This window comes from Spea bombifrons, chromosome 7 (genome assembly GCF_027358695.1).
Source record: "Spea bombifrons isolate aSpeBom1 chromosome 7, aSpeBom1.2.pri, whole genome shotgun sequence".
Lineage (NCBI taxonomy): Eukaryota > Metazoa > Chordata > Amphibia > Anura > Pelobatidae > Spea > Spea bombifrons.
The window spans coordinates 42067133-42083573 of NC_071093.1; the positions used below are offsets into that span (position 1 = coordinate 42067133).

The 16441-nt window shown below is 42.2% G+C and overlaps 2 protein-coding genes across 3 annotated transcripts; one reads left to right on the forward strand and one right to left on the reverse strand.

Annotated features, from left to right (window-relative positions):
- Nucleotides 1-808: 808 nt before the first annotated feature.
- Nucleotides 809-5588, reverse strand: INTS15 (integrator complex subunit 15). 2 transcript variants are annotated; one of them, XM_053471112.1, is made up of 7 exons: nucleotides 5472-5588; nucleotides 4990-5188; nucleotides 3686-3907; nucleotides 3023-3188; nucleotides 2123-2608; nucleotides 1868-1907; nucleotides 809-1545 (listed from the first exon to the last, which is right to left on the reverse strand). In XM_053471112.1, exons 2-7 carry the CDS (start codon nucleotides 5179-5181, stop codon nucleotides 1317-1319), a joined length of 1335 nt encoding a protein of 444 aa, XP_053327087.1. In that variant the 5' UTR covers nucleotides 5182-5188; nucleotides 5472-5588; the 3' UTR covers nucleotides 809-1316. The 2 variants fall into 2 exon arrangements, with proteins under 2 accessions (XP_053327087.1, XP_053327088.1); XM_053471113.1 differs by having other exon boundaries at nucleotides 5501-5567.
- A 3996-nt stretch (nucleotides 5589-9584) lies between these two features.
- Nucleotides 9585-16173, forward strand: DNASE1 (deoxyribonuclease 1). The gene is made up of 9 exons (XM_053471184.1): nucleotides 9585-9672; nucleotides 12023-12162; nucleotides 12921-13009; nucleotides 13102-13188; nucleotides 13871-13986; nucleotides 14251-14363; nucleotides 14686-14840; nucleotides 15136-15232; nucleotides 15564-16173. Exons 2-9 carry the CDS (start codon nucleotides 12025-12027, stop codon nucleotides 15612-15614), a joined length of 846 nt encoding a protein of 281 aa, XP_053327159.1. The 5' UTR covers nucleotides 9585-9672; nucleotides 12023-12024; the 3' UTR covers nucleotides 15615-16173.
- Nucleotides 16174-16441: the final 268 nt, after the last annotated feature.

Consider the following 16441-nt stretch of genomic DNA (forward strand, 5'->3'; position numbering starts at 1 on the left):
CTTTTTTGATTTTTCATGCATATTTGTTTTTTCAATGAGATAGAGCTTTCTTTTGATACCATTCCTAGATGTCGTGTATAGTCCAACATTTATTACGAATACATGAAACATTTCTTGTAATATTTACCTATGATAATTGTCCCTTAATAAAATTTTATACTTGGCCAAAATACCACAAAATATATTTTTGAATGGTTTGCCCGTTCCCTTTACCAAACTAAAAATGTTCAACTTTGATTTTGTGAGCCCTATGACCCATTTGGGACTGTTTAGCAGCAAAGGGGGGGCACAACATTTGTTTGTCACCTTTTTCTCCAACGCTTCTAAGTTTATTAGGAACGTTCGCACAGATTACACGCAACCGCAGAGAAACCGACCAAAACATGTATAGGTTTTTGCCTAATTTTTTAAATCTACGGGGCACGTTACATGACATGTTCACCCAGAACATAAAGAGTTAAACGATAATACACCATAAATGCAGTGTAGATTAAAAAAAGGGCATTTTTACAAGTATGCCAGCCTTTCACTTTTCCTTGTGTACCTGCTTTTCTGGGCCAACACTCCCATCACCCTTACCAGCCTGACTATGGCTTATGTGAGTTTTAATCATCGTTTTTATTATATTGTTTGTGATTTATTAATTTTATTTGCAGGTTGGGGGGGGTCACCTGTGGCATAATGTCTGATCCCCTGCATGATCAGTTTCCCGGTGTGCCAGCGTTCAGACCAGATATATATATTTTACCATTTACTTTTTTTTTTTTTTTTTTAAACAAAATAGCATAGCATTATTTCATGACGGCATGGAAAATCATGAAGGCTTTAACTGGTTAAAGAAAGACTCACATAAGAAAGAAAAAAAAAAAAAATTTATTTATCCAGTAATAGAGGGGTTGTGCTTTAATCTTAGCTCCAAATTGAGTTAACCCTTTGAATGACAGATTTTTTTTATTTTTTTTTCCTTGGATCACCACCAATAAGACCAGGAGAAGGGACTATCTTCCTCTGCATACAGCACATAACGGGACTCAGTAAAGGCAATGCTCATTCGTTAGGGAATCCGTTCCCTCCCCAGTACCGGCACTCAGATTCATAGAGGAGTGCAAACTGTTGTGTGAACGTGGGACTTCTAATGTCAACATGTACAGAATGGTGGGGTTATAGTTCATCACCACTTGAACTATATTGTGCCTGGCCTCCTTACTTATGTTGTCCCTACGCTATGGGTCTGTGGATCAGCACAGGGTAACAACACGGCTTCCCTCTGCTCCCCGCAATGCAAACGCGAGTCCAGCCTTAGAGCAGAGGATAACTCAACGCATCGGTCGAAAAGGGAAGGTCATTCCCGGCATGAAAGTCTGTACAGGGTGCCCTGGTAGGGCTGAATGGGCTGGTAGTGGGGCATGAGCTGGCAGTGGGGCATGAGCTGGCATGGCAGGGTAGCCCAGGGGCGGTGTGTGAATATGAGGGTAAAATCCTTGGGTCAAAGTGGGGTGAGCAGGAGGAGGCTGTACAGGACCGGAGATCACCAGTTGCAGGAGGCTGAAAAACAGACATACAGAGGAGTTAAGAGATTTCACTGATTTATAAACATATGGATGTGCTGAATTTACTAAAATTGCATACAAAAATGAAACATTCTGCAACATAAATGGCCAAACTAGCCTTATCAGACTAGAAAGGCACCTGTGGCTCCCTCATCACCAGACTGTGGCAATTCTCACTAAAAGTTTGGTGAGACCTCTGCATGTTGGACAATTCATGAAAACCAACAGCATACCAATTTCCAACAGCACACCGAAATAAGTGAGCGGTTATTGCCATTAGTTCCTTAGTTTAGGAAAGGACCCTCTGCACTACTCACTTGTTATGGGGAAGCCGGCCACAAAGCGTCCGCAGGTCATCTGCAAGGACAAGAAAAGTGTCTGTTACCGGGGGCCATGGCTACTGATAATGAATATACAGACTCACAGAGGATAGGAACGCACAGGAACAGCTAACATACTATAGCATCCTTTCATTCAGGACAGGAACAGGTTAAATATTTTGGAGAAAAACATGTTTAAATTGTTTAGTACTTCCCATTTGAATTAGTCAGCCTTCCTCATCGAGTACTCACCGCGTGCACAAAGCAAGGCCCCAGTAGCCATGGCCACTTGCAGGGCTTGCGCCAGCCGATCCAGGGCCAACTCCATTTCCTTCTCAGCGTTCAAAGGGTTAAGCTCTTCGCAAAGCTGTCCCAGCTCATCCACGAGAGGCACGAGCTGCTCAAATAAGAGAAGTCCCAGCCGCCCGTAAAGGCTCTTCTCGGTCAGGTGGGTCTGAAGAACCATGAGACCTTGTAGCACGCTCAGGTGGAGCTTGGAGTACAGGTTCTGAGTCTCAGTCATTGGTCCGCTTCCCGCCGCTTTCTGCTTGCGCCTGTAGGCCAGGGGGGCTATCACGCACCATCGTATAAGACCCATGAGAGGCGAGAAGTCCAGGAAGCCAAGAGGAAGGTTGGCAGTTATAGGGGTGTTAAGGAAAGTGATGAGGATAAGTCGAGGGTCCTCAAAAATCCAAGAGACGATCATTTCTAGGAGTTCGTGAGGGGGAAGCAGCTCCTCTATATGGAGAGAAGTATCATTTTAAGCATTTCATTTTGTTAGTTATGGCAGCTTCAAGCTATATTCAGTTTAATAGAACCTGTGGTGTTTTTCAGCAGTAAAGCCCTGAACAAAAAGCTTTACCACTGGTCAGCCTCATCATTACGAGAACAAACTGTAAATAACTGTACTAATAGCTAGGAAGTTCTGTATGTCCTGGGTGTGACACTACACCAGGAGAAATAAAAATGGATCTCCAGTTGTTGGACAACTTTTTTTTGTCTGCACCAAGTGCAGTGCGGAATCTAACAAAACAAATGAAAGTAAAGCAGAAATAACCTCTACTCAAGCCTCGGTGAAGGGACTTTTCAGCGGAGCAACATTATTCATTAACCCGCGGTGGAGAGGGTGAAACTGGAAGGTTGGTCACTCACCTGTGGACATATCATAAAGAGCTGCCACTGCGGTGATGAACTGGCAGCAGAAGCGAGGGCTGACATTGAAGATCTGTTTGAGTGTATGGATGGAGCCAGGGACCAGACCACAATAATCATCTACAAGTGTCTTGGCCAGACGTACACAGTACACTGCCGGGGTCCGCTGCCAGGGGTGAAACAGTTTACAAATTATACCATAGCTAATTAGAACTATTCCTAAGTAGCCATTACCTCTCGAAATTACACTGGTAGCCTTAATAATTCTTGACTTATTAGCACAGCGATAAACCGCATACATAGCGTGTAGGTGATGGCTTTTAATTGTGCTTTCCACAGCCCTCTGACATTGTGCTCTCAGAACGCTTATTATCATTAAACATTCTGATGGCTTTAAACATTCTTTGTCGTAACAGTTTGCAATGCTGAAGTTGTCTGGTTTCTAAAGGAGTCAAAACTCAAATCACTGAAGCTTATGTATAGAAAGCAGTTCTGATGCAAAGTTTTTAAAATAGTCTGATCACCATGGAAACCAGTGCAACAGCCCAAACTAGAGGCTCGTTCCATTAGCTGCTATGATAATGTTATGATATTTTAACCTAACAAAACCTTTATTGTGCCAAGGACTTTGCACCATAGTAGAAAATTAGAGGTGTTCTCTACCTGCAGCCAAGAGGCAGCACACTCCAGCACAGGCACCTTACACACAGCGACGGCCATGGACGTCAGCTTCCCCAGCAGTACCATCCGCTGGTCATCCGCTTTGTTGCCTTGCGGGCTGAAGAGTGAAGAGAAGATAACTTGCCGCACTGGCTCCTTGTTCTGGTCCTGAAAGTAGCTGCATAGTATCTCCAGCAGCTGGAGCTCCTGTATGGCACTAAGACGCTGTATAGAATAGAAGACAATGTTAGAAAAATGTTTATGTTATCGTAAATATTATTCCTGACAAAGACATAAGAAAGCAGAGAATGTCCAGTCTATGATATATGCACGAGTTCCCGCCAACACGTCTACTCTATGTTGTTCTATATATATATGTGCAAAGGGTCAAGTCTAGGCCATTCTTAATTATGCAGCTTAAAGAGGTGTAACTTGCTTGAAAAGTAACCAATCATAATAATGCATGCTATTAGAAGTAGATAAGATGCTATATAAACCATGTAATTCAAACATGTAATTAGACAACGCTTCGACTTTTGTGTGTTGTGTGCCTTGTCTCGATTATGCGCATGATCTAATTAAAGGAAACTCTTTCTGAGGAGAATTCGACCATTATTTCAACCAACAGACAACATTATTAGCCGGCTGATAATTAACTGAAAAAAATAGGGGGAGAACGCACAACGTCAAAATTAATTAAAATCATTCAAACCCGTATCAAAAAGGACTGAAAGAAAGGTAGAGAAGCTCTGTGTGATGTCTCTTTGCCCATCATTATTTCTCCCATGCATCTTAGTGCCTTACCCATCTTCTAGTTCCATTGAAAATCACCTGAATGGGGCTTATTAACTAAAGATAGAGTTTGCAGGAGAGTTGCAGTTTCATCTTACTCATGCTACATTTGGAAGAGCAAATCCCAGTGACCCTTGGCTTCTAGAAAATCTACCACACTTATTGAAACATGCATTATGCAGGGCCACCTCACAGATGTTTACCTGCCAGGAATGATCTTTTATAATGCATACCGAGTTAATTACGACCTCCACATTCCCCCATTTTACATGCAAGGTCCGGTGTCACTCATCACGTTTGTTACCCCGCTTTACCGCACAGAACTGCCGAACCTAGGGTCGGATGAGCCCTTTGTGCACCACAAACTGCATATTTAAAACGATTAAAACATTGATCACGTAGAAAGCAGCCATGATTTGCTAATATTGCTTCACATAAATAAAATCTGCTACAAACATTACAGGCTGTGAATCCCCGTGACAATCAGCACTGCAGATCTGTACCGTCAGCGTTACCTTGGGGTGAGAGCCGCGATCTTTCGGAACCTGAAACACAAATTCTTCTAGCAGCTCGATGGGCCCTTTCTCCACCAGCGGCACCGGGGCGTTCTGCAGCTGGCTGCTAAAGTAGATATCTAAGTGGTACAGGACTTCCTTGGCTGCACTGAGAGCGTCTCGGCGCAGGAGGGAATGGCGGATGTCACTCATCTCGTTCCTAAAATAAAAAATAAGTGTTGCTTATGACAGTCTTACAAATAACACATCCTGGTTTATTATTAATTATTATTATTGCTACACTTAAAGCACAATATGACACGTTATATTTACAATATACTTGTTAATATGAATTATTATTACTAAAAATATTAATAACGTGGCTATGAAGAGCCCATTGCCGTAAACCAGTATAAAGTAGAGGTTTCGGGAAATGTAGCACTTCGGAGTTACCCCAAAACCCCCACCCACCAAAAAAATAAAGCCCTGGCATCGCTTATCACCTCTTCCCCTCAGGGTCATCAGCTCTTACTTTAATAATAATAAAAAAACACAACCAGAACCGTGCACCGGCAAGGACGGCGGCCGCAAAGGCCCAATCCAGCCCTAAACGGCCACCATACTCACGGATGGGTGGTGCTAGAACCCACGCCTCGCTTCCGTACGGCCATTCTTTGACATGCCTTTTTTTTTACATTTATGATAAAACTTTATTGTCCTACACAACTTGACACAAGCGCTCACACGTAGCTGTTTGCTGCGGAGGGAGAGTGATGCTGTAAGGGATTTGGGGATTATTGCGAATACAAATTATTTAAATTACTAAGAAATTGAATAAAATTGGTTTTCAAAATTTAAAACTTTAACCCAAAATGTATTTACACCAAAAGGAATCCTGTATGATTGACACATGTATCAGGACCGTTTCTTGGGTGATGAATATTCGGTCACTGAAGGCATTTTTACCAAGGATTCCCGAAAAAAATAATATTTTGGCAACACAAAGTAACTGGGTGTTCTTATTAAATTGGCTAGTACGGTGCAGCAGAAAATACTGTCCCCCATCCTCTGCAATCTCTTCAGTGGCCCCTACCCCTGTATAAATCCTGTTGCATGGTACAGTATGGGGCCAAATACATTTGATTGTTGTAAATCTACGAGCCGTTGGTATGCCAGCAAGACCCCGTATGCTTAGTAAAAAAAAAAAATAATGTCATTAACGGGCTAGTAAGGACATCCTTAAAGTGCCCCCATCTGCACCAAGAACCTTAGGGGCCACTAAGACGCTCCTAATTGTATACTCATCCTCACTGTCAGCCCTAAAATCCTAACGTCACCCATCACTCTCAGAAACACCCAGCACTTTAGGAGGATGTGTAGCAGAGGTGTGACAAACCCATCAACGTGAGATTCCCTAGAACTGAAATACATATTTGCCCCAAGGTTCTAAAGCCAACGTAACAAGAAAACGCGTAACGATGATTCGGTGTTTTGATTTTGAGGCGATTATCTAATAAAATACACGTGACAAGTGACATCAGATAAATAGATAGCATGCCTTCGTGATGTTCGTAGGGCGCTATTTACTTATGATCATCTCCTTCCTCCTTCTGGGGGTTATATTACTGTATACAGCACTGGGGGAGGATATTACTGTATACAGCGCTGGGGATATATTACTGTATACAGCACTGGGGGTTATATTACTGTATACAGTGCTGGGGGGTTATATTACTGTATACAGCTCTGGGGGTTATATTACTGTATACAGTGCTGGGGTAATATTACTGTATACAGCGCTGGGGGTTATATTACTGTATACAGCACTGGGGTTATATTACTGTATTCAGCGCTGGGGGTTATATTACTGTATACAGCGCTGGGGGTTATATTACTGTATACAGCGCTGGGGATATATTACTGTATACAGCACTGGGGGTTATATTACTGTATACAGTGCTGGGGGGTTATATTACTGTATACAGCTCTGGGGGTTATATTACTGTATACAGTGCTGGGGTAATATTACTGTATACAGCGCTGGGGGTTATATTACTGTATACAGCACTGGGGGTATATTACTGTATACAGCGCTGGGGGTTATATTACTGTATACAGTGCTGGGGGTTATATTACTGTATACAGCGCTGGGGGTTATATTACTGTATAAAGCGCCGGGGGGTTATATTACTGTATACAGCGCTGGGGGGTTACATTACTGTATACAGCACTGGGGGTTATATTACTGTATACAGCACTGGGGGGTTATATTACTGTATACAGCGCTGGGGGGTTATATTACTGTATACAGCACTGGGGGTATATTACTGTATACAGCGCTGGGGGTTATATTACTGTATACAGCACTGGGGGTATATTACTGTATACAGCGCTGGGGGTTATATTACTGTATACAGCACTGGGGGTATATAACTGTATGTAATACTGTACTGTGTATTTTATTCCCTTTTGATCATGTGGTTATCGTGCTTAGTTAGCAGAAAACTATTTCCCTATCGACGTCTCAGTTTAGCACTAATTATAATACAAATTAAAATGACACCGGTTCCATGTTACAGGATATTTACCAAAGAATTCGAAAAACCTGAAAAGCCGGTTAAATGATTCCTTGAACGACAGACAGCATGGAAACATTATCAGAGCAGCGTCAAAGGGTGCGGAGCAATTTACTTCAGGAAACCAAAATCATTTAGAAAATCTTAGGGATTTTACAAAGTTCTTAAGGATTCTTTAAGGTCAACAATGTGATTATCAGGGCATGCTGTCTGTTTTCAGGCCAGGGGCACCTCCAACTATGGCCCTAAATTCCAGACACCCCTAAGGTACAAGAACCGTTGGCGTTCACTCGTTAAGGCTGTAAAGGGGGACCTTAGGCATGTCCCCATAAGGATTAACGCCCGTCCTCTCGCCTTGCCATAAGGTCCTCTTAAAACCATGGTGCTCTAAGACATGCCTAGTGGACCATTCTGCCTGGGGCCTGCATCTATGGTGCACCTCAAGGACTTTTCTCCAAACCTTGGTGCTGTCAAATATTGGGATCATAGGAATTGTAGTTTTTGGGGGGAAAAGAACATTTGGGATGCTACCAGTTGCTTACACTTAAGTTGAAGAATTCTGTACCTTGAGAACAGATCACACCATCCTATTTACAAAATGAAGCTTAAATTGTTTCAGTCCTTCCTGTATCCTTATTATTTTAATTGCGTGTTTTGCCATCGCTTCGTATGATGGGGAGATGGGCAGATTCTTGGTGATACAAAGTATCTCTGCCGAGTGCCATAAGGATGTGCAATGTATTTCTTAGCAATGTTTGGTTACATAGAATGGCTTGATCACATACAATAACAGTCTTAAGGGTTTAGTCACAAAGAAGCACATGCGGACATCTGCCCCAGGGCTCTTTAGGGCGTCATCATATACCTTTACAAGGCCCTATTACATCATTTTCTTTTCATTCACCGGTTTCTTTCCGCATGTCTAGCTGTCAGAAAAACAAGACAAAGGCATAATAACCATGTACTATAGAGCGATACAAAGAATGAATACGAGTGTCTGACTAGTTATTATACCTGCAGACTTGGAGCTCACCACTTGGTTAGTCCTGACTCGTTCTCCACAGATCCTAAGCTTTCTGGAGGTCGTTACTTTTTATTAAGACCATAACATAGAAACACAGAGTTTGTCGGAAGATAAGAACCATTCAGCCCTATCTAGTCTGCGGAGTAGAAGTCAAAAGCTTGTCCCCAAAGTTTACTTTTTTTGGACAATCACCGCTGTGCATCTTAAGGGTCCCCCGGTATCCCTGTTGACAGCTTTGTAAAGTCAGAAGACAGATCTGAACCCTCATATTACAATCCCACCTAAAAGAAGTCTACTTGTCTTATTACAATACCACGTCATAGAATGTTCCTTGTCTTATCGTGACACCATGTAATAGAATGTTCTTTCTGATTGATCCATTCCATTGGTTTCTATGGTGATAAGACCACTTTCTAAACGTGGCACCAGAATCACTTTTTTTTTATAATCTATGATCATATTCTACGTATGCTGCTATACACAACGAAGCAAGTCTGGCCATGAGGACGTCTGCCATCACAGCCGGCCAAAGGGGCAGAGGTGTCCTGGCCAAATCAGGTACTTAATAGCTACCGTAGCAAATACATGAATAAAAATCTTGTAGTGATTTGGGGGCTTTTGTGTATTTGGGGATGTTTTGTATTCCCCTGCGGGGAGACTACAAAGCCTATCATCCAAACCCAACCCCCTGGATGATGGAGTCTGCAGTGTAACAGCAGCAGTCATTGGCAGGTATTATATGTAATATTTGCTTACACTGGATTAGCGTATGGATTGTAGCCCTAATAAACCCTATTATAACCGGATCACGTCAATATCCCTGGAGTTTTCCTGCTCTTATCTTCGTGGACCTTGAGTTCTGTTTTTTTACAGAAAGACACCATTGTGCTTTGCCTTTATACTTTGACGAGGAACTGACTTTAGGACAAAGATAAAAAAAATTGGGAGGTGCAGAATTGGGTCACCTCTGGCTTCGTGGGAGGATCTGTCCTATATAACCCCGAGGATCTCAGGAAACAAGCCCAGAACCTGTTATTATCGGGTGGAACGGAGACGACTCACGGAACGAAGAGACAGCCTCACGGAACTCATCCAACACGGCAGGTAAGTGACGATGCCGGAGTAATTTACATCATCCCTGGCATCATACTTACTATAGAAAATATTTGTATTAAATATATTTGAACCAAACTACAATCTCCTACACCCTTATCTTCGGTTCTTGATTGAAGGTTGCGGAAGTATAAATGATGAGACTAACGGCAATGTATTCAGTCACGCGCCTGAACTGATTTTGATAGATCTTGGGGGTCCTATAACGAAGTCCTTTAACCCACAAACTACCATTGATTAGAAGGTCATTCTAGGTCATAAGGACAGACAGGCACCAAGAAGGCACCAAAAGCAGTATGATAAGGACGTTTGTCTAGTAGATTTAGCTAAGATGACAGAATAAACAAAAATATGTACGTTCAGCTTCTACGCAGCCGGCCTACACTTTGTAGTATATAGAAAATAATATTATTTTGAAACAGAAAAAAAAACATTCTGTTTTCATTTGATAATTGTAGCAAGAAGATCATCCTGTGAGTTCCCTGTAAAAGGACCATATTTTCATTTTAAATACATATTGGAGTCTGTTTTGCCGCACATGCTCAGTAGCACTTTCATTCTAGTAAATTTTCTGGTCATGTTTAGCCAACATACATGTATATGAGACTGGCTGCCCCTGCCCCATTGATTTAAGCGGGGAAGTTACAGAGCGTTGTACAGGAAGTATACTTAAGTATGCTTCCTCCTTAAACTTCCTGGTTTCAGTTAAGCAGCCCGGGCAGAAGTTAAATGTAACAGAAGTCTGATTGAATTAATTAAAGAATGCATGCAGCAATATACGCACACAATTGACTTAAAATATGCAATAAAATGTTAAAAACTTTATTTAAAAATGCATACACAATCTAACATGAGTCCAGGACACTTTCCAGTTAACGAGCGACGCAGCAGGCGGGGTATAAGTGGGAGGGGCATTCAATGGGCGGAGCCAACGGGACAGCAAAATGAGGTTTTGCCTAAGGTGGTAAAATCCTTGCACCAGCCCCGCATTGGAGCTTATTTACCAAAATGTAGATATGTAAAATGCTTAAATGTAAAGGAATCGTCAGGAACATTCCATTCATTTCCATGGTAACTGATCCACATTCAGGCCGGATATATAACACGGTATTCTATTTAACGGCGAGGATGTCAGAAACAATTAATTAAAGTGATTTAATTGGCTATAATTTGCTAATGAACATGTGCCGTAGTATGTATATGATGTTTACGTTACAGAGTATGGAATGTAGAGTGTTCATTTACCCAACAGCTCAATAACAACCGATAATTACAGGCCACGGCATATATGTAAATCCTTAAGAGACCGTGTCAGGTTGATGGAATGATTCATTCGCAATAATGTGTACAAATAACACACCCTCTTGTTTCGAGGGGATCTGGTTTTAGGCATCTGGTTATTCCCAGCTTGCATCATGCTTTGGAAATACAACACACCCATTCTTACAACCTAATAAACTTCCCTTCAGCTGGTAATAGATTCCCAACACATCCATTGTTATATGTAATTTGTATGTAATACGTCCAACATTCCGATACTTTGCTGTTTTTTGGTTGACTGTTGGGAATGTGTCGGCCAGGGCCAGGCTGGCAGTGACCAACGACAAGCCACCGCCTGATCGCCTAAGTGTGGCTGATGTCTGGATATGCGTGGCCGCACACTACATTTTATGCTCGGGTAGCATGTGGCCGGGCATTTCCAGCCGTTGGACACACTCTACAGCACCTCGATCTGCTGCCGGTGTAGTGCGTGGCGCTGTCCTCCAGGATCTGATCAAGCCCCTCCTGACAATTGAAACTTATGAGGTGGCTAAGGGTGCCCAGCATCAACATGACCTTTGAAGGTGGTCCTCTGTGTTGACAATAATGGCGGCCTCCAGGTCTGCAGATAAAGGGAGTCTCTTGAAGTTGAATTAGATAAAACCAGGTTTTTGTCAATGCAGACCAACATTACAGTATACAGAGCTGGGGGTTATTAATGTATACAGCACTTGGGGTAATATTACCGTATATAGCACTGGAGGTTATAATACTGTATACAGTGCTGGGGGTTATGCTCAATGAGAGAAATATTTTTTCCACGGGACGCCACCTTTCTATGAGTACCAAGGTGTTATGGAAAGGCCATGTCAGTCTGCCTCCTCACCCCTGGCTACAATGTAACCCTGTAACATGGGTAACTGTCCCATCCCAAACTAAGGGCAAACCATGCTTCCTCCAAAAACACATTTTTACATTGATATTTATTTAATAACTAATATAACAAAGCAATCAGAGATCATTGAGGCAAATAGGTTCTATCTGACCTGCCCCGGCGCCTGTGACGTGTGTCTCATTACAGGGATGTGGTGTTTTGCCATCGGGCTGACTCTGGCCCTGTCCCTGAGTGAGGTCTCGGGGCTGAAGATCGGAGCATTTAACATCCAAGCTTTCGGAGACTCGAAGATGAAAAATCCAGCGGTGGCTCCAGTTTTAATGAAGGTAAAATAATGGAATGTTGGATTATATTCCGAGAAGGAAGTGAAAAACCTTGTGACAACATTTTAACCACATCGCAGGACATACTACTACACATTATTACGCTATAAGTCTTTGGTTGGACAGTCCCCATATACCTCGGTCCCTTATTCTCCCCTTGATGCCCCTCTTTTTCTAGGAGCCCAGATGTTTGCTGGGTATGAGGGTATCACATGGTTCTACAGCCCTGAAATGGGTTTATAATTGGGGTCACAAAGGTATAGAAAGCATATTAGAAAACCCCCCAGTCCATAAGCGTCCCTCTTTGGCCATTTGAGATGGTTGGTTGAGCTGGGACCTCGGAGGCACATCCTAACCATACCTGGGAACTTTCTAAATGAGCCAACCCTGAGATCTTTTAAATATTAACCCTTTATTGCCCCATTTAGAAGAGTCCATGGAGTAACTCATCAAATGTGTCAAGCGACTCTAACAGCGGTCCTCATAGAAATCTTGACTTATCATTAATTTAGTCACCTGCATTCAAGCAGGGATATCAACTGTGATATACAGAGCAAAAACACTAATTAGGAGTCCTAGACATCATCGGATTATGAGTCAGCTACAGATTGTGTGACTCCGAGAGTTTGCCCCTTCACCCTGAGACAGATGCTAAACCCTGAGACTCAGCGCCAAACCCTGATAGTAACTGGTTGCAACTGTGTCTTTTGTTCATGAAATGCTTAGTAATAATGACACGTGACTCTACGCTTTACTTGCAGATATTGCCGCGTTATGATATTGTTTTAATTCAGGAAGTCAGAGACACGGATCTAAGTGCGGTTAAAATGCTGATGCAGAAGCTCAACAGGTCAGTTTGCCTGCGAAAAGGGCAGATGGACAGGGGTTGATAGGGGTGATTTACGAAGGTTCTGCTGATGCTTTGTCTTATTAATCCCTCAGCCTGGACTCAGGATCCGTGTTTTCCTACGTGATCAGCGACACGCTGGGGCGAGACAGTTACACGGAACAATACCTATTTATATACAGGTGAGCCACCATCATCAGGCTTCTCTTTTGTAGAAACACTAAAGATATGGACACCCATGGAATATTACCTGTGCATAATTGTGCATTACCATCCACGTGAAATTGTGCATGGCCATGCCAATTCCGCACAGACACATTGTTTCTAAAAATGGATCCGTGTTAACGATACGTTTTATTTACAATGTTAACATTACTTAAAACGGGGACATCTGGCCACTCTGGACTGGAACAAAGTTGCTGATAAAACTTTGTTATATGTGAAATAGCTCACTATTGTGCATAACGACACACCTGTGCATATATGGGCATATCGTATGTTCGTGCGCAATAGCGTATGTCAGTGAGTCTTTATATTCCTGCTGGGTCAGATACCCTATGGATTTATGGCCACCCATCTTCATGTTGGCAATTAACCCATAGGTTAATAATATAAACCTAATTTTATTGTTAAATACATGGACTTTTGGGTTTAAGGACTGTCCATTTTGTAACGGATTGAGATTTGAGGATGAATCGGATTTAGAATTAGAATCTACGGCAGAAATATTTAATTACAATATTTATATTAAAGTGCAGTGGGGGCTTCTTATTGTGTTGCCTCGCGTGCCTATTATCAATGTTACCGCTACTTACACGCTGGCCGATAACACTAAGTCATTTTACACCCGCTGTAACCTTATAGGAATGACAAAGTATCCGTGCGTGACTCCTATCACTACCATGATCACAACATGTACACAGATGAGGACACCTTCAGCCGGGAACCGTTCGTGGTCATGTTCCACGCTCCAGACACAGGTCAGATAGAATGAAATGAATACACTTTTTAAACGTGAAACCGTTTAGGGGCGGGAGAGTCTAAATGCGACTTATTACCTGCTCTTATCTTATACTTTACTGGGTGTTTTATCTGGATTTATGCTTTATGTTAAGGAAAGTCTGTGATGCAGATTTCAGTTAGCAGGACCGGGATTATAAAACAACCTTAATCGGTCTCTTTCATGTAGTCTAAATGCACAGCTTTTGCTGTCCGCTAACACGTTTCTGTCCCCCCCCCTCTAGCCATTGAAAACTTTGTGCTGGTCCCATTGCATTCTGCGCCAAAAGATGCCGTCCGTGAGATAGATGCGTTATACGACGTCTATGAAGATGTCTGGAACAAATGGGAGACAGACGTAGGTGGAACTTTAAGACCAAGGAGAACGCCTGGTGGAAATCGGTTCATAGCCGGGGAATAGTACAAGACGTTCACGGGATGGGCAAGCTAAGTGTGGAGGTTTGGTTGCCACCACTTGGCCTCTCCTGCCATGATTAATATATGATTTTTTTAAAGGGGGGTTAAAAGGTTTAGGAAATGAACAGCTGGAAATGTATTTATGTGCCGTTAATGTCTCAAATGTATAAAACTATCCAATAATTCTTAAACCTGGACATCTTTGGACCTTTTGTGCATCCTGAAAGCCCACAATGTGGTTTTTTTAATGTATTCCTTTGCAGAACATCATTTTCCTGGGAGATTTCAATGCTGCCTGCAACTACGTCACGTCCTCCGACTGGGAGCGTATCCGTCTCTGGACAGATGAGGCATTCTCCTGGCTAATTGAGGACTCCGTGGATACCACCGCGGGAGCCACTAACTGTGCATATGACAGGTCGGTACCGAGAAAGAGATAAATACGCCATATAAACGTTCAGTTTAAGTCTGGGATTTTATCCCTAAATTTGGCAAAGTGGTCTCCAAAAAATATGTAAAAATACCTTTTGTCCTCTCTACTTAATGTCATAGTCAGTCTATTCTAGTCTCATCATTCCCCTTGAACATATGTATCGGAAGAAGTGCTGCATAAATAAAAAATAATAATAAAGATAAAAGAAAATAATAATAATAATACTCACAGTTTGTGGACAATTTGAAGCCATACTGATTATTATTATTCTCTCCTACAGGATTGTCGTGAGTGGTTCGGAAATGCAGGAGGCCATAGTGCCGAACTCTGCCAAAGTATTCAACTTCCAGAAGAAGTACAAACTGACACAGGAGGAAGTGAGTATACTGGCGTAAAGATGGAAACATACGTGTAACAAGGGGTTAAAATGATCTAATATGACACAAGATGAGTTGTGGACATGAATAAAAATGCAACTTTTTATCGGGGTGACTTCTAAAACAGGTCAGGACTTTTATACATTATTTTTGGAAGGACGGCACTGTGGAAAGGGTTAATTTTTTTTAACCCATATCTGTAGTATTGGGCAGAATCTTCTGCTTCACAGCGTCTGGGGCCCGTTAGCTGCAGCCATGTTGTAGCCTCTAATTACCCAGGGGTAGCAGCCATGCCGTTTGACTAACACATGCAATCTCTCTCTGTCTCCAGGCTTTAGCCGTCAGTGATCATTACCCCGTGGAGGTGGAACTGAAGTCCTAGTCAGAGGGGGACGAGTAATTCGTCACACGCGAGAAGACAACATATAACCCGAAATAGAGATTCAGCTAAATTAACGCAGGAGCAGCTACCTTCACAGTATAAAGTGTATATAACGTTGTACGTCCATGCATTCTGCTACAGAATAACACTTGTACCTATGTATAATGTGCAAATAGGACTTTTATGATCATTTATGATCACTTTCTACTTTTCTTACCATATCATGAAACTCCATTTTAAAAAAAAATTAAGACAGAATCTCCAGCTGGGCTGGCTGTGACCCCAATTCATAAAACGATGAACATAAGATTTGAGGGTACGGAGGGATTATATTTCAGGTTCTGCCGTTTTAGGGCTAAAGCTTAACCCGTGCAGCACAGAAGCATTTATAAGATGAGTAAAAACAGCCAGAATACCATAGTCTGTCTCAATAAATACATTTCTATTTCTCGTCATGTGAAATAGGATTTTTACTCTGTGCTCCACCTATGTATATATCATGTAAGAGTATTTTTGTGTGTATATATTATATATAAATAAAACCTGGCAAGTGTGCATGTACTGTATATTCTGGCTAATGTCAGTAATTGTGCTATAGAGGAATTAGCCAGCTAACGCAGACCGTCTTAGATTCAGGAGCCGTATGTCTATCCCATGCATGTTTAAATTCCCTCACTGTATTAGCCTCTAACACTTCTGCTGGGAGGCTGTTCCATTTATCTGACATAAGGTGTGGTTTACTCTACAGAGAGGGTGGTAGTAATTTACTGAACGCGGGTTTGGTCTATCACACTTTTCCCTGGGATGTTCTGGCCAAATGGGGAAAC